The following is a 24,405-nucleotide window of genomic DNA, read 5'->3' as shown; positions in this document are numbered from 1 at the left end:
AGCTGCACACTGAACTGCAGTGGGACACATTTTCTCTCCTCAAGGATTCACTCCTGTTTTCATGGCCATTTCTCTTGTCATGGTGCACATCATTCCTCATGGCACTGCCTGCGTTCATTTCTGAATGTGCACTGTCTCTCTCTAATTTAAACTAATTCTGCTCTCACTCTTGCATGCTGTCTGTCTCTGCTTGAAGTTATTATCTCAGGCAGAGGCAGAACCTGAAATAAAAGAGCTGGGCACCTTTAACCCCACAACAAGACTGTACTAAACACAAGTGAAGAACGCACATTCGTTTCAAGACCTCATGAAACATCAGAATTGACCATATGTTGGCTGGTTAAGCAAATCTCAACAGATTTCAAAGAAGTAAAATAAATACAATATTATTTCTTTAATTAGAAATGAATCAAACTGGAAATGGCAAGGGCACTGATGTGTCAAAACAGAAGTCTGGCATAGGGATGGTGCCAAGTACTGCAAGCCTTTTGCTGTGCCAGGCATTAATCATTCAGCTTCTGATTATCAGTAGATCCCACTAATCCAGAGAAAGGAACTGATTCATTCACAGCAACTGTGTAAGTGGTGGCAAAATTAAGAAAGCTCAGGGTACTTACCAAATGGTGTGGAGGTATTTAAAATTTAATATAGTTATTCAAGTATATACCTGACAACATTATCTGGTAGATCAATTATAGTATTGGTGCTTATATTAGAAAACAAGGAAATGAAAAATTAATTAGATAAGGCCTTGAAACAATAGCCTAGTGGCTAAATCCTTGCCTTTCAAGTGCCAGGATCCCATATGGGCGCTGGTTCATGTCCTGGTGGACCCACTTCCCATCCAGCTCCCTGCTTTGACCTGGGAAAGCAGTCAATGATAGCACAAACCTTGGGACCCTGCACGCGAATGGGAGACCAGGAAGAAGTTCCTGGCTCCTGGCTCCAGATATGCTCAGCTCTTGGTTTTGCACCCACTTGGGGAGTGAATCAGCGGATGGAAGATCTTTTACTTTGTACCTCCTTCTCTCTGTATATCTGGTTTTCCAATAAAAATAAATTAACCTTTAAAAATTAATAAGCTGAGTATCCAACTGTACATGAAAAACAAATCCAAAGCAAACACAAGAAATTGAGTAATGATAAGAAAAAATACTTACAAGTAAATATATAATAGAAATTATCAAAATGCTCTATTTGAATCCCTCAAAAATAATCTAAAAGTGACACACTTTAGGTCAGACTGCTGAAGAAAAGGAAAAGGATCAAGCAAACAATATTTTAACAAAATAGAGGATATAGCTCCAAATATAACAGAAATGAACAAGACATGAAGGACTTTATGCATATAAATTTAAATGATGTGAAGTACCATAATGTCTAGAGAACCATAACCTAACACAGCTGACTTAAGCAGAAGAGGCAAAATGAAATGATTCTGTATCTATTAATGAAATGGTATCAGTTACATTTTTAAAGAAGACACCACACCCACATGTTTTTACCTGAAAGTTCTGCCAAATATTTAAGGAACAGAGAGTTCTCAGACAACTTCTGCCAGAGGACAGATGAAAGGGAATACTTTTCACCTTGTTTTATGGTTAGTTTAACCTCAACCGACAGGCACAACATGATAATGGGAAAAACACAGGTCAATTTTATTCTTGAACAAAATGCTAATATCCTAAACAAAACATGAGTGAATTAAATCTAGAAAGCTTTATTTATCTCAGAGCTACAGGATTAGTTCAACAAACAAGAACCTGTAATCTAACATGTCACTTTAACACGTTAAGAGAAAGTCAGCATATTTCAGTGAACACAGAAGATATTAAATAAAATTCAACCTGCAACTTTAAAAATCGATACTGACAAACTCAGAACAAATAGGGATTTCCTTAACCTGTGAAATGACATCTGCCAAAAGACAGCAGTGAATTGAACAGTTAAACTATAAAAGCATTCCCTGTAAAATCAAGATAATAGTATACACTATTAACATTTCTGTTTAGCATTGTATTGTGCATTCTCTTTCTCTCTCACACACAAAGAGAGAGAGAGAGAGAGTTTGGTTTAATCTTAGCATTGTATTACTTTAATAAGAAGAAAAACATAAGCATTGGATAGGAAAAAGGAAAGATGATATTTACATTTAATATAGCAAAACTATTAAGAAAGTTTAGTATGTTTACTAGTTATAGTTTGTACATATTAGTAACAAGCTGTTACAAAATGTGATGTTCTAAAAAGATACTGTTCATGATAACATAAAAACAAAAAAGCAAAAAGTTCCATTGATGTATAAGCCCTTTATAGATCTAATCATAAAACCACACTCTAATAATATGACAAAAGTCATGTACAGACAATGTTTATGGAAGTGCCAAAACCACAAACATGCTGACCGACCTCAAATTGATTTACAAATCAAATGTAATTTTAACCGAAAGCCCCCTAAGTTTGTGGAGTGTGTGTGTGTGTGTGTTTTGAAAAACATTATAAAATTTATAATGAAGGGTAATAGACCCAAAACAGTCAAGACAGTTCAAAGACAAGGTGGAAAAAACTTACTCCTCCAGAAAGTACAAGAATGACCTCTAAATGATTGTTCAGAACCCAAAACTAGAAGTGACCCTAAATGTTTACCAATAGTGAGATGGATAAATAAACCATGGGATAATCACAAAATGTAATACACAGCAAGGAGAATAGACAAGTTATGATGCAATTTACAACAATATAAGTGCTTTGTGTAAAAATAATGTTGAGTGAGAAAAGAATACAGATGTTTAATACTTTATACATTCAGTGCACTTAATTCTCAGAACAACATTAAGTGATTGTGTATCTTCCAAAGAGCATGCTCCAAGCAAAAGTTTATTTAGATCTTCTTAGGGTCAATAGCTTTTCCTCCCCAACAAGGGACAGCTGAGGTCGATATTTTTTCAGGGCAAGATTTAGTGGGCACTGTTATTGGGGTTTTTTTTTTTTTTTTTTGGTTGGTTGGGTTTATGCGTCCGTGATCTGATGAAATTTAGTCACGCATTAATGAATGATTCTTGTGCACAGAGTTCCATTCCTAGTTATAATGAGTAATTATAGTGCTACCATACAGGGCGACCAGGGTAACCATTTACTAAACATGTCTATGCACCAGGCTCAGGGTTGGATACTTCAGATATGATGATTAAGAAGATCACATATCCACCTTCTCATTTAAATATGTTATTATTTAGGTGTTAATCTCACATTCGGATATTCTTGAGTGTGGACTATATGCAGGGTAATCTGCTTACAGTCACCCACTCTTCACAGCAACATTATTACTCATTTTCTAGGTGAGGAATGGGAAACACAGAGAGGTTAAGAGACTTGTGTAAGAACTAGAAGTGAAACCTAGGCAGTCTACATCCAGAACCTTTGAATCAGTGAATCACCTCAATAGCGCTTGGAGGTGAGTATTAATCCTGTTTTACAGCAGAGGAAAGGGAGGTTCAGAATGAAAGCCAACACAGGGCCCGGCGCCGTGGCCTAGTGGCTAAAGTCCTCACCTTGAATGCACCAGGATGCCCTATGGGCGCCGGTTCTAATCCCAGCAGCCCCAGTTCCCATCTAGCTCCCTGCTTGTGGCCTGGGAAAGCAATCAAGAACAGCCCAAAGCCTTGGGACCCTGCACTGGTGTGGGAGGAGGTTCCTAGCTCCTAGCTTCGGATAGGCACAGCACCGGCCGTTGCGCTCACTTGGGGAGTGAATCATCGGATAGAAGATCTTCCTCTCTGTCTCTCCTCCTCTCTGTATATATCTGACTTCGCAATAAAAATAAATAAATCTTTAAAAAAAGTAAAGCAAGCACATATTTGTTTTGCAACTTCTATGTAGCAGACACTGTACTGGGTGATTTTAGTATATTATCTCTCCAATTTGAAAGAGTTCCCAGAAATGTAAGGAATCTGACTTTGGTAGCAGAGTGGCTTGCCAGTGAAGTCCAACAACCCCATGAGAAAAATAAAGAGTGGCTTGATGGGTGGGGTAAGCTGTAGCTCAATTTTGCCCAGGTTCCTAGATCTCCAGTTGCAAGTGAAACTTCTGGTGAAGACAGGAGTACAGGAGGCTGATTTCTGTTCTCCTCCCTCTTCTTCATCCATCCATACTCTATCTCACACACAGTGTTTAATAACTTATATCTTTCTGGATCCTCTAAATGATTGCTGCCCCCACTCAATACCCCTGAACTTGGACCTCTCATAGCATGATCAGCATGGAAGCTTGGTCAGCCGGTCCTTGCAGCGATGTCTGGGTTCCAGTCCACAGTGCTCTTATCTCCATTTACCTTCTGGCTCTACAGGCCATGATCCCTGGGCTGGAAGCACCTTGTTCCACAACTGACCCATTATCTGGTATTCTCCAGTTTTTTTCAAAGAAAATATTCAGAGGCTTTATTTGTTTCTCCTTTGCCGCTGCTCTTACATTCTCAAAATGAGCACTGAATCACCAAGTTGGCCCTGACAAATTGTCTTGTCCTTCAAATCCCCAGAAGAGCAAGTGAGTCCACATGTGCCAGCAAAACAGTGCAGAAGCCAGGGCACCCAGCCATTCCCAGCACAGACTGGTAAAGAATAATGAGAAGAGGTCTGAGAAAGTAGAAGAGTGATACTGACCAGTGATACTGACATGGCATTGTTGTATATCCAGCACCTGTTCCTTGAGACACAATGCCAGGAACCATCACCTTATTTCACCCTAGCACAACCAGACAAGTCCAATTTCCAGACACTTCGCAGAAATCACCAAAAGGTGAATCTAGGCTATCACTGAACAGTTACAAACTAAACCCCCAAAATTTCATAACAGAGGTACTCCAAAGGTCTAAATTTAAAAGGAAAAGTTCACAAAGATTTCCACGAATAAGATGGCCTTTATCTATTCGCCACTCTGTTGTCATCTCTTTCTTTCCATCCATCTTTCATTCTTTGCTCATCTATTCTGATATTATCCTCCTGTTGTCTGCACAGAGATTCCATTCAGCTGCACATCTGTTCCAATCTTTCGGTTGGGATATGAGTGAATGGGAGGGGAAGTCCTTCGCTTGTCTACACCCATTCTACCACCACCACCACATCAAAACCCACAGAAGAAACCCCCACTTACAGCCCCTTCTCCGTTGCAGCCTGCTGCTGCTGTGTGGAATCCAGATCTTCTGCAACCTGGTTTGGGTGAGCTCTCCCATCTCTTGAGACATCTTAGGTGTTGCAGCTAATGAACCACTGTCCACAAAATACCTGTCCTCACTTCCTTACTTACTAGCTGCCTTTTTCGTTGCTGTGGCCACAGCAGCAGATGTAGAGGACTTGGACTGGGTGGGGGACTTCTGACTCCTCTTACAACCTATCTCCAGCTCCCTTTCTTCCTTCCCTCTATTCTTTGCCTGTCTCTAGTCCTGTCTGTACCAGTGGGGGCTTGGATTCAGAGAATGAGAGGTTGAGCAGAGGTCAGCAGAGGCCTCTGAACTCCAAGGGCTGTGTACATAGCAGATAAGTTGAAGCTCAGCAAGAAAGGCAGCTAACAAGACAGCCCAGGTCTGGCCAGTCACTTCCCTCCAATGAAGACAGGACTAGTAGAATATGCAAATAAAAGACCAAAGATCATGCGCTTATATTCCATGTGGGGTGGGGAAGTAAATGTGTTGGAGATAGGTCTCAGCAGAATTCACAGTTTTGAATTTTTTTTTTAAAAGCCAGAGTAGAAAGTTACCCCAGAAATAGATCCACATTCAAAGCACAAAGTTCTTAAGTCCAAAAACACGGAAAATACAATGTTTTAAGGTAGCAATTAAAGGCCCTAAACTTTAAGTAGACATTTCACTACCTCACTGCTACCCCAACCAAAAAACAGCGAAGTTTTGCTTTTCCCTGGATCGTACTGCCTCCCCTGCTTTATTTAGGTCCTCTCTCTCCTAAAATGTGCTGCCCACGGCACTCTTGGAGAGATGGGCACTATCTGATCCTATACTCTCCCATCCAAAGCTAAAGAAATCAGAGTAACACCTTCCCAACATCTTACGAAGAGGAGTATAGCCATTGCTTTAGGGGGTGCGGGGGAGATGGGAAATACTGCTCACATGACAGCCAACTGCCATCATATGCCTCAGAGAGACAGACATTGTGATGTGATCTAAAACCTGGCTAAAGTTCCTCATGCAAAGTCTGGGGATAGAGCCTTAGGAGGGTGAGGTTACAGCAGGGAGCATGTAAGGGAGGATGGGGTAATAGCTTCAAAGGAGGACGCGTCCATACACTAGAGCTACCCTACCCTGATGTTCCCCCTTCATCTACCAGTACTCCTCCACCTCTCCCCATCCTCAGTTATTTTGAGGCTTTTATCTGTAGAACTCCTGTAACTGCAGAGCTTGTTGACTGGAAGATATCCAAATGTGTGGTTGCTTCATTCTTTTGCAACCTGCCCTCCCCCTGATCGACATCTAGTGATTGGCTATGAGAAAGCTCAACTTTCTTCCACTGAACTGGACTACACAAGAGCAATCCTTTGGGGACTGAAATCTCAAACTTCTGACCTCAGATGCTGTCAGCTCCAGTTTTTTCTTTAAAGCAGCTCCCTAAAATATATTATCAGAGCCCTAGTCTACACAAGGGTTAGATTTTTCCAGTTCCTCTATAGAAATCATGCCAGACTTTCACTTCATTCCAAGCCCACCTACCTAAAGGAATCCAGTAAAGCAGGTAATTGCAGTGGTTAAGAGCTATGGGCTCTGGAGTTGTATGACTTCAGTAGTGTCCCAACTCTGTTCCTTGTTGGCTATGAATTCAATCCAAAGTTCAGTGTCTCAGGTTTTTATGTTTTTGCTTTTGTTTTTAATTTGGATCATAAGAAAAATTAAGACTGCTTGAAATTCAATGTGTTGGGGTTGGCATTGTGGCTGAGCAGGTTAAGCTACCTCCTGCAACATGGGCATCTCATATGAGCATTGGTTTGAGCCCTGGTTCCTCTGCTTTAGATTCAGCTCCATGCTAATGTACCTTGGAAAGCAAGGGAAAATGGTCCAGGTACTTGGACCCTTGTCACCAACGTGGGAGACAAGGATGGAGTTCCTGGCTCCTGGCTTTGGTCTGGCCCAAACGTGACTGTTGCAGCCATTTGGGAAGAGAATAAGTAGATCTCCATCTCTCTCTCTCTCTCTCTCTCCCTGCTTCTGTAACTTTGTATTTCAAATAAATGCAATGTGTTAATACATGTAAAGCAACCTGGAAAATGCTAAATATATACTGGATCAAGTTGCACTGTTACTCCCCTTGTGAAGGAAATGCTCAGTTAGCTTTGACTAAAAGCAACAAAGTATTATGGCAGTGTTAACATTTACAACACAAAGAGCTGCTATGAGTCCAAATACCTTATGTTCTCACTTATATGAACTAATTTTTGCTTTCCTGGTCTTGAGAAATGACATGTTGAAGTTGAAATGTCATCTGGACATCATTTCATTTAATGCTTTAAGTTCAGAAATCTGAGGTCTCAGGAGGGAAGTATGGTTATCTCATTGGAAGTGTACCCATTCTGTTTATATTAGTAAATATAAAATTGAAAAGCACAAAAAAGGAAACTGAGGTCTAGAAAGGATCAATAGTTCTATAAGGTCATGTGGCAAGTCAATGGTCAAAGCCAGAGTAGAACACAGAATCTGATCTCTTCCAGTCCAAGGATTTTCTTTGGTTGATTGATCAATCTAGCCTGATTTAAGGATGTGATCTTCTACATTATGATAAGTGAGTTAAATCAGGGAAAGAAAGAAAAATATCTTATGTTCTTACTTATACAGAAGTTTCTAAAGTTGATTTCATAAACATAAAGCACTGGTTTCCAGAGATTGGGAAGGGTGGTGGGTGAGCGAGCACAGTTAATGTGGACAGGGGTGCACTTGAATAGGAGAAATAACTTTTAATGTTCTGTAGCACAGTACTCACTACAATTGATAATAATTAATTGTATATTTCCAAGTAGCTTGTAAACCTCTCTACATCAGCATGTAACCAACACAAAGAAGTGAAAAATGTTTGAAGTAATGGATATGAAAATTATCCTGACCTAGTCACTGCACACTGACCATATCTAATGAATTATCATACTGTTTCCCATAAATATGTACAAGTATCATGTGTCATCTAACAGTAAATACTTTTTCAAAATATAGTATCGTTTTCCAGATGATCTCAAAACCGCTAGTCTCAGAAGTAGCCTCTAGAAGATACAGCTCATTTAATCCTAGTAAGTCTCTTAACTAGCATAACTAATTGTAATGATAACCTTTTCATATATGTTTTTCACTGTTCACAAAACAACATATCCTTTATCCTATCTGTTTACAAACATGGTTATTAATCTCATGGAGACACTGAGGTCTTGACTGGGGGCGGGGGAAGTAGCTTATCTAAGGTAACCTAGCCAGTCACACGAACACCTCTTCTATGTTTATAATTTCGTCTTCATGATCCTGCCAAAAGACACAAAGATAATTTTAGCAGCAGGAAATCTGAGACAGGTAGTTACAGGGCTTTTGACAACATGTGAAAGGGTAACCCTGGACTCCAAGCTTGAAAATCTAACTTTAAGCTGCCTGCAACCAGCTATGACATTCCTCATCCCAGAAGGAGAACAAAACAAGCTTGATGGAAAGGTCCCAGTCTGACAGCAAAGGCTCATCTCAGTCACTAACCAGATACCTATCCAGTCATGTCTCAGACACCATGCCTATACTGGATTGGCCGACTCACTGGGGCCCTAGACACATCATTTTCGTATCTTTGTTCAGCCTGGAATTCTTTCTCTTCCCTTCCATTCTTAATGAAATTGGACTCACGCATGAAGGCCTGACTCAATGTTCCCTTTATCTGGGAAGTTGTCTCTGTATCCTTTGGTCAGGTTTTGTCTTTCGTTCTGATAGTGTTGATATGCTCCGAACTGTTTGAGCAACTATCCAAAACTATATTCCTGGCTGCTATCCCCACTAGATTATGACCTTTTTGAGCACGGGGACTTGATCTCAGTGACTGGAGATCTGTTTTCAGTGTACACCTCAGGCTGGATACAGAGGGGAGACTTCCTCAATGAGCCTCCATATAGTCTACATCTCTCTGACTTAGATGAAGTAAACAGGTTCACAAGTAATCCCAGTTAAACAAGGTACATAACAGAGAACAATAGAGGGAAGTGGCCAGGGGAACCAAGTTGGTCTGAGGTAGAAGGTGGCACCTAGAAATGTTTCTCAATCATGAATGAAATTGAACAGAATAAAGCAAAGAATTAAGTCTCCTCTGAGAAAGGGCCAATGAACTGGTGGCAGAAAAAGATTCATTCAGTGTAAGACTTTCTACTTAAAGCTAAGAGATGAGTTGAAAATTCTAAAATGAGGTTACCTCTAAGGAAAAAAGTAAACAGCAAAACTTCCCAAGGCGCTTAGATCCTGATCTGCCCTACTAAAATATACAATGTGGGGTGAAACCACCCAAAGCATCATCAATACCATGATGTTTAATAAAAGAATAATTGGGGTCGGGTGATTCTCAGAGTGTATGGGATGATATATTTGTGTGTCTGGGGAGTGCGGGGCTGGTTAGGATGGTTTAGGTGCCTGAGGGGGATACTAGCCATATGCTTACAAGGCTAGGTACATGCATATTAATATCAGTCCTTCTATGGGAGTAACCTAGGGTACACTTACTTCCTGGTCACTGCCATGTGTCACCAGCGCCTACTATTTTCAGTCCCACGCCTAGGGCCCCAAAGCTCATTGGATTCTAGTCCTTGGAATGATTTTCCAGACTGCACTCATGCAGGAAGAAGAGGAGTCAGATGGTTGTGGGTGGTATTACCAGTGAAGGCTACAGAAAAAGAGGATCAGCAACCTCACACTGAGTGTAGAGATGTGGAAATGTCTCCAAAACACTTTGGTTCCTGTCCTCTCATACCTGCTTCTTCTGATTTACAAAGGAAGCTACTGATACCCTGAGAAGCTACAAATCTTGCCCAAAGTGTCACAGAAAATTAACCTTATTGTATGCACCAAAGTGGAGGCAAGAGATTAATCACTATTACACATTTCATTCAAAACTGAAATAGATGAAGTTAAAGAGGATTGTTCTTTGAGCCAATGTCCTATAAAGGCAAGTCAAGAATGAACAGGAAGAAGTAGATGGATAGATTACATATACTTGTACAGATCACCCTTCCCCACTCCCACACACCTTCTAATTCATAGTCCAACCTATCCACTATGCAAAGAAAACTTCCCAGAGAACCCAAAGAATGCATTTGGACCCTGAAATTCCCATCTACCTTTCCCTCTTTCTCACCTACCTGTTCTCCGAAAGGCTTTCTGTTCCATCGTTAATCATTCAGCACTCGGCTATCTCGCATGTGTAGACCCCAAAGCAGATTCAGTGCAGAGGGATTCATCAAAGAGGGAGTCTGGAGGCGTTCCGTGTTGGTTCCTGGGAAGGCCGAGGAAGCACCCTTGTCAAGCGTGTATGTGTGCGTGTAGTCTCTGTTGAAATATCAGCTCTTGTAGTTGCCAAAGAAGTTCCTGAGCCACCGGAGCCTTTACTCTTCAGTCCAACCATGTGTTCACATTGCCCCAAAGGTCAGAACTAATATTAACAAGCCACCGCAGAATGGGGAAATTAGAAACAGCTCTGGAGACAGGCAAGATCCGCATTTCATTGGGGCTGAATTTTAGATCAGTTTTCACTGTAAATGGGCATAATCCCTTACTGGAAAGTAATCTGGCAGTATGAAGCAAGAGCAACAAACATGTTCCTTTCCTTTGTCCTAGTTATCCCACTTCTGGGACTTGTTCCTGACTTCATAACCCCAAAGCATGAAAAAGCTCAAGGCAAAATTTAAAAAATGTTAATTACAGAGCTGCTTTCCAATGACAACAACTGGCAGATAACTTTTAAGTCCTTGAGTAGGAAAAGTAGCTAAACCAGTCTCTCTCTCTTTTTTAAAAGCATTGAGTAAGATGGTCTTAAGGCTGTGGAATTCTATGGGGGAAAATAATTATTTTGTAATTTTGGGTAAGAAATGAAAAGATGCTAACTTTTGTGTTTCTCTTGACATTAATATGTCTAACATTTTTAATTTTATGCTCCCATAAGCAAGCTATAAATATGCCTATTCTATTGTCCTTTGCAGATTTATCCAATAAATACTTTGTCTCCCAATACACGCTGCGTCCTTTATTAGTGACAGTAATTATAAAGATGAATCAGACATGGTCACTGCTGTCAAGTTGCTGGCAGTCTACTGCCAACAGACATCGACAGCAGTGTAGCTGTGTTTGGGGTTAAGTGATTGGAAGAAGGGGCCACAGACTGCTGTAAGGAACTAGAGGGAAAAACTTAAGTGCGGAGGTATGTAGGCAGTGAAAATTATCTGCAAACTGTGTAATTTAGGGTTTAATCTTAGTTTTACCACTTCAGTGAAAACTGAGTTGGATTGCCTGAACCGCTCTTACTTATCTCCTTACTGTGTTCTGAGAATGGGAAGAGATAATGTTTACAAAAGAGCCATAGTTGCATTGGAAGGCAATGATGCTTTGGAGCTTAAATTCACTGTCTCGCCTTTACTCCTGAGAAACGGGACGGAGAGCTAGTACGTGTCTAGTGACACCCTTCAGGATGTGATATGAGGCACAAGACAAATAACGGCTCCAGGGCATATGTGAGACAGCCTCTTACTGACCCTTCCCCCAATAAAATCTGTGCCACTCCTCAGAAGTTTCAGCCCAGTAGAGGGGTTCTCACTGCTGTCATCTCCCGCCTTTAAGTTCCCTTCGCCCCACCCCAAGAGAGCACTTAGCATACAGCAATCCTGGGACTCTGGCGCCGCTGCTATCCGGCCTGTCGTACTGGGGGCGGGGCTTCACTTGCGGCGCGGTTCCGTCGCTTACAAAGTGGCGGAATCCGTTTTGTAATTAGGTATTCAAGGGGACTTTTTGCAGAGGAGAAACCTAGAGTCGGGTGTCCAGGCCATTTGCGAGGGCCAAGAAGCAGGAACTCAATCGGAGACCTTTCGTAGGTAATTCATTTCTCCTAATCGGAAGCACCCGCTTCATCTTCCACCCTGTCTTTCTTCCCGCCAATGAGAATGCGGGGACTGGCAGCTCCGCCCCGCGTGCGCTTGACGTTCCGGTGGCACGTACGAGAACGCCTGCGCAAATGCGCTCGGGAGGCGGGGCACGTCAAGCAACCAAGCGGAGCAGCAAGTTGTTTTCCCGCTCTAGGCGCGGAGTGGCTGTTTCTCTTAGTTCCTAATATGTTGCGAGTGGTGAGCTGGAATATCAATGGGATCCGGAGCCCCATACCAGGGGTGGCATGCCAGGAGCTCGGCAGCTGTGCCGCGGTGGCCATGGGACGCATTTTGGGCGAGCTGGCCGCCGATATCGTCTGTCTGCAGGAGACCAAAGTGACGAGTGAGCGTTCAGGAATCCAGCATCTTACTATACTTGACTTTCCCGACTGACTTTTGCTTCAACCCCCATCGCATTTCATTTCCCCATTTCCCTATTCTTAGACTCTCACATCTAGCACAGTATCTGTCGGTTCCCTGCATACTCCCGTTTCCCAACCCAGCTGGATTCCCTGATTCTGACTGCATCTCCTGCCCTCAGCTGGACTTTAATTCTCTCCCTGGAAATCCCCGTATCTATTCAAATCCCAAATCTCCCATTCTTCATACTGTATCTTTCCAGCCATGTTCTCAAGCCTAATTCCCTCCGCATCCCTCCATCCCTAGTCCAGATCCTCTAACTTGCTCGCTCTGACATCCCATTCCCAGCGCAGATCCCCAGTTGCCTCCTCCCATGTTTCCTACCCACTCGACTTTCCCGTCAGCTAGACTTCCAAGCCAATCTCTGATGCCCTCTGCTTTCCGCCTAGTTTTTTACTTGCTACTCCATAGTCTATCCCTTCCCAATCTTCCATTTTAGCTTTCGATCTCCTCTCCGAGGTTTTGTACCATCCTAGCTCCCCCTCTAACACAGAGGCTTTATTTTCTCCGCCAATCTGGGGTCTGTGTAAGAAATTATCCTACAACTGTAATTTCTAGCTTTTGTATGTCCTGAGTTTTACCTGTGACTTCACCTTGTTTTCCCCCGCAGGAGATGTGCTGACTGAGCCCCTGGCTATCATTGAGGGCTATAACTCCTATTTCAGCTTCAGCCGAAACCGAAGTGGCTATTCCGGTAACTGGGACATTCTGGGGACTTTAAATTAGTAATGGAGGCAGGGAAAGAGAAATTATTTCCAACAGTTTGTGAAAAGTTGAAAGAAATTAAGGCTTACACCCAGCTTGATGGCTCAACTCACTAATCCTCTACCTGTAAGCACCTGTAAGCAGTTGGTGTCCCGGCAGCCCCACTTCCCATCCAGCTCCCTGCTTGTGGCCTGGGAAACAGTGGAGAGTGATCCAAGGTCTTGGGACCCTGTACGTCTGGGAAATCTGAAAGAAGCTCCTGGCTCTTGCCTTTGGGTCAGCCAAGTTCTGGCCATTGCAGGTAACTGGACATGAAAAAGTGGATGAAACGTCCCTGTCTCTCCTTTTCTCTGTGTGTGCATCATTTTGACTTTCAAGTAAAATAAATAAATCTTAAAATTAATTTAGGCTTTTAGTCATTGGAGTTATGGACTAAAGATATATGAAATGTAGTTTTTTAAAAGCTCTGATTTTAAAAACAGATTTGTTGGAAACACAGATTTACAGAGAGAAGGAGAACAGAGAGAAAGATTCACTGGTTCATGCCCCAAATGGCTGCAGTGGCCAGAGCTGAGCTGATCTAAAGCCAGGAACCAGAAACTTCTTCAAAAGTCTCTCACATGGGTAGCAGGGGCCCAAGCACAAGGGCCATCTGCTGCTGCTTTCCCAGGTGCATTAGCAGGGAGCTGGCTCAGAAGTAGAGCAGCCCGGACATGAACAGGCACCCATATGGGATCCCAGCACTTGTAAGGTGAGGATTTAGACACTGAGCCATTGTACACAGCCCTGAAATATAATTCTTATATATAAAATTATTCTATTAGACCTCGGAGTGTAGAGGCATATGTGAGCTTCTGATCCAGACCTCCTGGGATTTAACATTGCTTCCCTTCTAGGATTTTACATGGATTAAATGAATTCATCCATGTGATGGTAATAATAAAACTAGTAATTTTGAGCTTTTACCATACATCCATTGAAAACCATTAGAATATTACATGTTACTATTCTGTGGTCTCATTTTTAAATATACATTTATTTATCTGAAAGTCGGTTATTTAGAGAGAGAGAGAGAGAGATCTTTCACCTTTCCATCCATTGCTGGTTCACTCAGAAGGTGGCAACAATGGCCAGGGCTGGGCCGCAGCAAATCCGCAGCTTCTTCTGGGCTGTCCATGTGGTGGCAGGGCCCAGACACTTGGATCATCTTCTGCTTTTCCCAGTCCATTAGCAGAGAGTTGGATTGGAAGTGGAGCAGCTGGGACATGAACCAGTGCCCATATGGCATTTCACTGTTTCAGATACATACTTGCTGTGCCAAGACGCCGGTGCCTCTTTGGCCTTTTAGATTAAGGAATTGAGACTTGAAGGTTTGAGTAGAGTGGCTACAGGCTCCAGGGAGCCATCTTTGGCCCTTGAGTTGGCAGAATTGTCAATACATAATATTATTAAGCTACCATTTGTGAAGATAACTCAAGTTACTTACATGGGAACAGTTAGAGAGAACAGCCTGTTGGCTACCAGCCCTGCTCAGAGGAACCTGTTTGTCTGCAGGTGTAGCCACCTTCTGTAAGGACAGCGCTACCCCAGAGGCTGCTGAAGAAGGCTTGAGTGGCCTGTTTGCCACTCAGAATGGGGACGTGGGTTGCTATGGAAACATGGATGAATTCACCCAAGATGAGCTCCGGGCTCTTGATAGTGAGGGCCGGGCCCTCCTCACACAACACAAGATCCGGTAATGACCCATATTCCGCTGCCATTGAGTACTGTTGTGGAGATTCTAAGGCTTTTTTTTTTTTTTAAACAAACCAGCATTCACTGTGAAAATGTTGTTTTTCCTGAACTCTCATTCTGGCTGGGCTGCTCACTGTTTTATGCTGGCAAATCAGGTTCCACTCTATGTCTTGAATCTCATCTCTACAGCAGTCTTAGGCACCTGTGAACTTAGCCAGTGCCTCAGGTTGCTCTCTTTCTAGCTGTTCTATTTAGGAATGGCAGCACTGTCACCTGGCTTATCTGCTTATCTTCCTAGATGCCCCATCTCTGCCTCAGCTGTAGTCAGTCCCCAAGTCCTGTGCATGCCTGCTGATTTGGCCAGCTCTGTTTGTCTCTTTTGCATCCAACTGCTAAGTGGAAGCCATATGACATGGGGAGGGGAAGAAAGTCTTGAAAATGATCACTTTTTGGGGGTGGGGGGCTTTGTTGTGTCTCCAGTACTCAGGAAGGACAAGAGAGGACCTTGACCCTAATCAACGTGTACTGCCCCCACGCGGATCCTGGGAAGCCTGAACGACTGACCTTTAAAATGCGCTTCTATCGCCTGCTACAGATCCGAGCAGAAGCCCTCCTGGCATCTGGCAGGTACTGCAAGCCTGAGCAGCCAGGCTTCCTTGAACTTGTCTGCCCAGGCATGTGTCAAACTCCATGGGATATGGGCTCTTGGAGTTTCCTCACAACCTAGTTGCGCACACTGCTGTGCCCATTTGAATAAGTCCTACTCTGAGGAGCTGTGAGGCCAACATAGAGTAACACAGACATAAGCCTTACACTCTGGAGTGCCTGTTCTAGCACTTCCTTTTCCTCATTATGAGTTCCCAGGCTTGTGTTGCCTCTAATTTCTCTTCTGCCAAATGAGTGTGTGTATCCCTGCCTCACAGAATATACGTTTTAAAGATGAAATGAAATGAGTTCTTGGGAATGAAACAAAGTCTTGATCTAGGAAAGTGAGCATGAATTGAAATAATCAAGGGATGCTTCCTGGAGGAGGAGTACCTCAACCCAGCTTTGAAGGACAAGAAAGATGCTGTTGAGTAGACATCAGTGAAACAGTTGTGCAAAGAGGGAGTAGCGTCACCTTTGGAAGTGAGGCTTAGGTTGGTCGGGTGTGCAAGGCAACCACCACTGCTAAGGTCGGTGAGGGAAGATTTCTAGCTGTTGACTAGAAAGTCTCATTGTGGAAAGTAGCTTCTCAGCTCACAGGCCAGTACCTCTGCCTTCCTTTCTGGAATGTCAATTGGATGATCCTACTTTGTTTTTCAGCCATGTGATCATTCTGGGTGACTTGAATACTGCCCACCGCCCCATTGACCACTGTGATGCCATCAACATGGTAAGGTTCCCTCTAAAGCCCTGGTCCCGCTTGTAAGTGTGATTCTGTTCATCCTGCCAACAAATGCTGGATTTCTGGCCCTGGAGTAATTTCATGGGAAATGCTATCCTTTTGTTTAGACTCACCCACAGTTCTACATATTTATAGGGGTATGTTGTAGTTTTGAAAAGTATGTATTTTCCTTTATTTGAGAGACAAAGAGAGAAATCTTACATCTGCTGGAAGTTCACTCCCCAGATGCCTGAAACAGCTGAATCTGAGCCAAGCAGGAGCCAGGAATTCAGTTGGGGGCTCTCATGTGAGTGATAGGACCCCAACCACTTGAGCCATCACCTACTGCCTCCCAGGGGGTGCCTCAGCAGGAAGCTGGAAGCAGCAGTGGAGCTGGGACTGAAACAGTTACATGAGGGATGTACTAAGTGTCTGTACCTTCTACTATTTGATACCTTTAGGATTCATAATGATCACATTTGGATAGTTAGCAAATCCATCTTAGACATCGTTTTCTTTGTGTTGAGAGCATTCAAAACTTTCTCTGTTAGCTATTTTAGAATGTACAATAACTTATTATTAGCTGTGGTACTGTAGAATGTTAGTACTTAATCCTTGTTCCTAACTGTATTTTCATATCTGTTAAGCTATCATTTCTTTTGCCCCCAACCCTTTCCTCTTTATAGCCTGTGGTAACCCTATTCTACTCTACTTTAAAAAAAAGATTTATGAATCGCTTCTCGGCCTTTTGGCTAAGATCAAGTGTAAAAAAAAGATTTATGCATTTTTATTAGAAAGTCAGATTTACATAGAGTAGGAGAGAGAAAGATTTTCTGTGCACTGGTTCACTCCCCAAGTGGCTGCAATGGCCAGAGCTGAGCTGATCCAAAGGCAGGAACCCGGGGTTTCTTCCGGGTTTCCCATGTGGGTGCAGGGTCCCAAGGCTTTTGGCCATCTTTTGCTGCTCTCCCAGGCCACAGGCAAGGAGCTGGAAGGGAAGTGGAGCAGCTGGGATATGAACCCGGCACCCAGATGGGATCCCAGTACATGCAAGGCAAGGACTTTAACCACTAGGCTACTGTACTGGGCCCTCTGCTCTACTTTTATGAGATCAGCTTCTTAGCTTCCACATATGAGTAATGATATGTAGAATTTGTTCTCTGTTTCATTTCACTTAGTGTAGTATCCTGTTCAATCCATGTTGCTACAAATAACAGAATTCCATTCTTTTTGTGGCTGTATGATACTCTCTTTGGCAGAGATGCACTCCCTCTTCTTTATCCATTCATCTATCAGTGTTTATCTGTGGACATGTACTCTGTCTTGGCTATTTGTTAGTGCTGCAGTGAACGCAGGAGTGGAAGTAACTTTTTTTTTGTTTTTTTTTAAATTTTATTTTAAATTCATTAATTACATTGTATTATGTGACACAGTTTCATAGGTACTGGGATTCTCCCCACCCCTCCCCAAACCCTCCCACCATGGTGGATTCCTCCACCTTGTTGCATAACCACAGTTCAAGTTCAGTTGAGATTCCCCCATTGCAAGCATACACCAAACATAGAGTCCAGCATCTTATTGTCCAGTCAAGTTCAACGGCTTCTTAGGTATACCCTCTCTGGTCTGAAGACAGAGCCAGCAGAGTATCATCCCAGTCAATTGAAAGCTCCAACATACCATCAGCAAAAATTTACATCATTATGGAATTAATTGACATAGTAATGAGTAACCAATATGGTAAAAGTAAATGCGATTTCTTATCCACCTTCTGTGACCACCTCATTGACATTTCAATTTTGGTTTATACACAACATATAACATTCATAACATAACTTGTTATACATAACATCATATCAAATTAAGGCAAACATGTGGTATTTAACCTTTTGTGATTGGCTCATTTCCCTTAGCATTATGGTTTCCAGTTTGGCCCATTTGGCCACAAAGAACTGCATTTTGTTTTTTTTAATAGCTGAGTAGTATTCCATGGAGTAGATGAACCATAGCTTTCTTATCCAATCCTCTGTTGATGGGCATTTTGGCTGCTTCCATGTTTTTGCAATTACTGATTGTGCTGCTATGAACATAGGAGTGCATGTTGGTTTCTCATAAAACAAGTGTTTTGGATATATTCCTAGGAGTGCTATTGCTGGGTCATACGGTATGTTGTATTTGAGTTGTTTGAATGTTCTCCATACTGATTTCCATAGAGGCTGTACCAGCCTGCAGCCCCACCAGCAGTGGAGTAGGGTTCCCTTTTCCCCGCAACCTCGCCAACAAGTGTTGTTGGTGCTTTTATTCATGTGGGCCAGTCTTACTGGCGTTAGGTGGTACCTCATTGATGTTTTAATTTGGATTTCCCTTATTGCCAGGGAACTTGAGCATTTTTTCATATGTTTATTTGCCATTTGGGTTTGTTCCTTTGTGAAGTGTTTGCCCATTTCCCGTGCCCATTTCTTGAGTGGCTTGTTTGTTTTGACATTTTGGTTGTTTTGTAGCTCTTTGTATATTCTGGAGATCAGCCCTCTATCACCTAAGTCGTGTGCGAAGATCTTCTCCCATTCTGTGGGTTGCCTTTTTACTTTGTTGATTGTTTCTCTAGCTGTACAGAAGCTTCTTAGTTTGATGAGGTCCCACTTGTTTATTTTGGTCTTGATTTCTACTGCATTTGGAGTCTTTTTTAGGAAGTGAGGGCCTACCCCTAAGTGTTCCAGTGTGTTTCCAACATTTTCTTCCAAAAGTTTGAAGGTTTCTGGATGTAGGTTTAAATCTTTTATCCATTTGGATTTGATCTTAGTATATGGTGAGAGATGTGGGTCTATCTTTTTGTTTCTGCAGGCTATCAACCAGTTGTCCCAACAGCATTTATTGAACAGACCTTCCCATTTGCCTGGGTTGTCGTTTGTCTTTTTGTCAAAGATTATTTGGCTGTATTTGTGTGGGTTCCCATCTGGTGTTTCTATTCTGCTCCATTGATCTTCTTCTCTATTTTTTTGCCAGTACCAGGCTGTTTTGATAACCACTGCCCTATAGTATGTCCAGAGGTCTGGGACTGTGATTCCCCCTGCTAACTTCCTGTTCTTGAGAATGGTTCTAGCTATTCGTGGTTTTTTGTGTTTCCAGATGAACCTTTGAATCATTGTTTCCAGATCTGTGAAGAATGTTTTGGGCAATTTGATTGGGATTGCGTTGAATGTATATATTGCCTTTGGCAGTATAGACATTTTAATGATATTGATTTTACCTATCCAGGAGCATGGGATGTTACTCCATCTTTCTAGATCTTGTTCAATTTCTTTTTTAAGTAGTTTGTAGTTTTCCTCAAATAGGTCTCCAACATTTTTGGTTAGGTTAATTCCCAGATACTTCATGCTTTCCTTTGTTACTTTGAATGGTATCTTGCTGGTTAGATCTTTTTCCAACTTGGGGCTGTTAGCATACACTATGGCTGTTGATTTTTGTTCATTAATTTTGTACCCTGCCACTCTACCGAACTCTCGTATAAGTTCTAGTAGTCTCTGTGTTGAGCCTTTTGGCTCTTCCATATAAAGAATCATGTCATCTGCATATAGTGAAAGCTTGACTTCTTCATTTTCCATTTGGATTCCTTTGATTTCTTTTTCTTGTCTTATGGCCTCAGCGAGTAGTGGCTAAGGTCCTCGCCTTGATCCCCTATGGCCGCTGGTTCTAATCCCGGCAGCTCCATTTCCTCTCTATCTCTCCTCCTCTCAGTATATCTGACTTTGTAATAAAAACAAAATAAATCTTGCTCGGAAGTAACTCTTTTATGGACTTGTTTCCTTTGGCTGCATGTGCACTAGTTTCATTGGGAGTTCTACTTTTTGCTTTTTTGTTTTTTGAGGAAATTCTGTAGTCTTTTCGGTAGTTGTTGTATCAGTTTATATACCCACTAACTGTATGGCACATACTTGACAGCTTTGTCATTTTTTGCCTTTTGAGGATAGCCATCCTAACAGAGGTAATGCAGTTTTGATTTGCATTTCCCCGATGGTTAATGACATTAAGCGTTTCTTTGTTGTATGAAGCAGCTTCAAAATGTTTATGGAAAATGTACAGTAGAGGGCTTGAAATCCTTCAATGTTTTGGTCATTTCTATAACACACTATGCTTCCTGCTTCTGACCTTTAAGATGTACTTCTAAAGCAGGTGGAACATTAAGACCTAACACTCATGGCTCTTTTTATCTGTATCCTATGTCCATTTTCATCCTCATTGTCCCAACACATTCTGTCCCCCTCCAGACAGTTACCCATTGCAAAAGCTCTTCATTCTGACACCCCACTTTCTTCTGTCTTTTCTCCAATCTCTGAGTTCCTCTAGACCAATGGGTCTTAACTCCTGACGACATGTATCAGTATCTTAGCAGCAAGCCAAATAAATGAAACCCAATTGTTTTGGGGATGGGGTCAGAGTGATTTTGAAAGCCACCAGAGTGACATTCTTGTGAATCCAGCTGTCAAAACTACTATCCAGAATCTATGCCACATCTCATGTTGGATTACCTTATGAAGGGGACATCAATAATTTGTGGCACAGTTCAATTGAGCCCTGAATGTGATTCAATAGAGGGGCCATGGACAGATCCCTTGATTAGTTTACCATTGGACCACACAGAGTAGATGTGGTGCCAGCTGGGACAATGAGCAGAAATGAAATAATGAAAAAAATGGTAGAATTGGTGCTGTGGGATAGCATGTTACACTGCTGCCTGTTGTGTTAGTACCCCATGTGAGCTCCAGTTCAACTCCTGGCTGCTCCACTTCTGATGCACTTCCGTGCTAATGTGCCTTGCAAAACAGATGATAGCCCCATGTCTTGGGTTTTTGCACATATGTGGCAGACCTGGAAGAAGCTTCTGGCTTCTGGCTTCAGTTGGCCCATCCCCATCTGATTTGACCATTTAGAGAGTACATCAGCAAGTGGTAGATTGATATGTGTGTGTGTGTGTGTGTGTGTGTGTGTATCTGTCTCTAACTCTGCCTTCAAATAAATAAATAGGTCTTTTAAAAAAATGATAGTAATCTAGTGGGGTGGCAGGGGTATGAACACTACAACATGAGCCGTAAGCTTATCCCTGCCTCATTTTTCATCAAACACCATCTCAACTGTTCCTTTTGACGTTCTGTGATAGCATTGTACAACTTTATGCCTTCTCTACTTTATCCAGAGCTATACTAGATCTCATTAGTGTACCTACTTCTATTCTTCCAGGAAGAGAACTAGTAATATCAGCTCAGATAATAAACATTTTGTTTCTGGAATAGCAAAACATATTCACTTCCCAACAGACCTGCTCTTCTAGGCTTCTCTTTGGAGAATACCATCATCACCTTTACTGTTCCAGGTAGAAGTCTGGGAGTGATGCTCACATATCCTTTGCCATCTTTTCCACATTGAGTTAATGAGTGCTGTTGATTCTGTTTCCAAATCTCTGAATTTCATTTGCCTGTCTCTCTGGAACCAACCTTGTCCAAGCAGCCATCACCTCTTGCTTATAGGAACAATGGGAGTCACCTCCTGCTGATACTCTGTTCCTAACTCTGTTTTCCCCTTAAGTTGTTTGAGTCCTGACTTAGCCCATTTTGTGTTGGTAATAGCAAAATACCACAGATGGGGTCAGTTATACAGAAAAGGGGTTTATTTTGACCCAGGCTTCTGGAAATCCGAGGTTGAAGGCCTGCATCTGGTTTCCACCCTCTTAATATGTCCTAGTGAGGATTAAAAATGACTGCGGGAGGACACAAACCGTTTTCACCCCATAGTAGGTGTACTGCACCCTCCTTCAACAGTTCCATCCCAGAGACTGTTCTGCAATTGATAGTGACATTTTCCTGAGTAATCCAGTTTCAGCCCTTATCAATCTGGTCGCTTCCTGAACAGAAGCTGAACTTGAGTCCCAGTGTCGGGTCCCTACTTTTTTTTGCTAATATCAGGCCTGGGTTCTGTGCACATTTGTTCATATGAGATGAAAGCCAAAGGTATTATGCAGGCATGGATCTCTGCAGCCTCCCACCTCCACAGGGAGGGATGATCAGTGAGTACTTTGACACGCAGGAGACAAAACAAATAACACATGAAGGCTTAAAAAGAAGAGCAAGTCATTCTAACTCTTCATGCAGCCCTTCTCTCTAGGAAAAAACACTTCTAGTGTCCAGTTTGCTTTGGTTTTGGAAAGCAAACAACAGATTGGCTATATATTTGCAATGCAAGATCAGTATAGCCTGGTATAAAGCAGAAAACAAGCATGGGCTTTTACATTGGTAAGCATGGAACTGAGCTCTTAGCTTTGTCAATTCTCCACTGTGTGATTGAGCAGTAGTCCTTTGGAATAACCAAATTTTGTTTGCAAAATGAAACAATCTGTTCAGTTCCTTCCAATGTTAGACATCTACTGCCTGTCTCTTCCTCTAGGAATACTTCGAAGAGGACCCAGGACGCAAATGGATGGATGGCTTGCTCAGTAACCCGAGGTGTCAGGACGGCTCTCATGGAGGGCCCTTTGTTGACAGTTTCCGCCACTTTCAGCCCAACCAGGAGAGGGCTTTCACTTGCTGGTCGGTGGTCACTGGCGCCCGTCTTCTCAACTATGGTTCACGGCTTGACTATGTGCTGGGAGACAGGACCCTGGTCATAGACACTTTCCAGAGCTCCTTCCTCTTGCCTGAGGTCATGGGCTCAGACCACTGCCCTGTGGGCGCAGTCTTGAGTGTGTCCTCTCTACCTGCTAAACAGTGCCCTCCTCTGTGTACCCGATTCCTCCCTGAATTTGCAGGCACTCAGCTCAAGATTGTTCGCTTCCTAGTTCCCCGGGAACAAGCTCCTACATTGGAGGAGTCAGCATCACAGCTCAGCAATCAAACTCGGACACAGGTACGCCAAAACAAAGCCCGTGTCCGCTCAGCCAGGCCTCGGCCAAATCAGGTTGGTTCCAGCAGAGGTCAGAAGAACCTGATGAATTACTTCCAGCCCTCCTCCAACCATCCTCAAACCTCTCCCGACTCAGAACCACCTCGCCAGCCACTGGCAGACATCCCTGTGATGCCAAAGGCTCCAGAAGAGGAGGCGATGGCCAAAGTGGTTGGAGGACAGGCCAAAGCTTCAGAAGTCAAAAGCAACAAGGAGGTACAGATGTTGTTTTGGAAGTCTGTGTTGGGGGGACCATCACCCTTGCCCCTGTGTGCAGGCCACAAGGAGCCATGTGTCATGCGGACTGTGAAGAAGCCGGGCCCCAACCTGGGCCGCCGCTTCTACATGTGTGCCAGGCCCCGAGGTCCTCCCACTGACCCCTCTGCCCGCTGCAATTTCTTCCTCTGGTGCATGCCCAACTGAGCCACTGTGTAGGGATTGTGATGTGGTCACTGCCCCTAGGGTCAGAAGTCAGCTGCTGTAGTGAGCCACTGAGATTATCCCCTTCTTCCCCCAGGTCCCCTTCCTTGCCTCTTCCTCTACCTCCTTATCTTCCTCTTCCTCTCTTCTTCCTCCAGTGTCTCTCTTCCTGCTCAGCTCCTTGTTGGTTAGCTCATTGTGCCTTAATGCTGTCACCCGGTCCCCTTCTCCTCTTCCCACCTTCCTGTCAGAACACGGGAAGCAGCTGCCTCAGAACACTGATATGAAACTTGTTCTTACTCGCTGGGAAATCTGTTTTGCATAAATAAAGTCTGTCTGTTTCAGTGCATCACATTGAGTGGATATTTACTCAGAGCTTTATAGCTTATATCAGTCTTGGGTTTGATACTGAGTATTTTAGTTAATATCATCAATACTGGGTTTTATACTGAGTAGCAAAGCTTATATATATATTACTGGATTTATTACAGTTTATATCAGTAATGGATTTTATACTGAATGGTATAGCTTATATCAATACTGGGTTTTCCAGTTGCTTGCAGACTCATGATCTAACTCCCAGGGAAGGGGAGGAGAGGTGAGTGATAATAAGCATGTTGGCCCTACTGGATTGCAGGGGATACCAGTAGTGCTGAAGGTGGACCAGGAAGGGGTACGGATGGGTATACTGCGGC

The 24,405-nt window shown here is 42.9% G+C and overlaps 2 protein-coding genes across 5 annotated transcripts in view; one reads left to right on the top strand and one right to left on the bottom strand.

Annotated features, from left to right (window-relative positions):
• PFKFB1 (6-phosphofructo-2-kinase/fructose-2,6-biphosphatase 1) overlaps positions 1-12,156 on the bottom strand; it is a 56,536-nt gene extending 44,380 nt beyond the window's left edge. The window contains exons 1-2 of one of the 4 annotated variants that reach the window (XM_058658463.1): positions 11,874-12,156; positions 10,366-10,499 (exon numbers count right to left, since the gene is read on the bottom strand). In XM_058658463.1, the coding sequence (XP_058514446.1) occupies positions 10,366-10,393 (28 nt within the window). In that variant the 5' untranslated portion in view covers positions 10,394-10,499; positions 11,874-12,156. Of the gene's footprint in view, positions 1-5,148; positions 5,522-10,365; positions 10,984-11,873 lie in introns of those variants that run through there. The other 3 variants (XM_058658464.1, XM_004598290.3, XM_058658462.1) reach the window with 3 other exon arrangements.
• An 86-nt stretch (positions 12,157-12,242) lies between these two features.
• Positions 12,243-24,106, top strand: APEX2 (apurinic/apyrimidinic endodeoxyribonuclease 2). Its single transcript, XM_004598328.2, has 6 exons — positions 12,243-12,481; positions 13,169-13,252; positions 14,818-14,998; positions 15,478-15,624; positions 16,303-16,372; positions 22,796-24,106. The coding sequence occupies exons 1-6, from the start codon at positions 12,325-12,327 to the stop codon at positions 23,711-23,713; spliced, it is 1,557 nt and encodes a 518-aa protein (XP_004598385.2). The 5' UTR covers positions 12,243-12,324; the 3' UTR covers positions 23,714-24,106.
• The last annotated feature ends 299 nt before the right edge of the window (positions 24,107-24,405 follow it).

This window comes from Ochotona princeps, chromosome X, assembly GCF_030435755.1.
Source record: "Ochotona princeps isolate mOchPri1 chromosome X, mOchPri1.hap1, whole genome shotgun sequence".
Taxonomy (NCBI): Eukaryota; Metazoa; Chordata; class Mammalia; order Lagomorpha; family Ochotonidae; genus Ochotona; species Ochotona princeps.
Note: the sequence above shows the minus strand (reverse complement) of the source record. Positions and strands in the feature narration are given on the sequence as shown.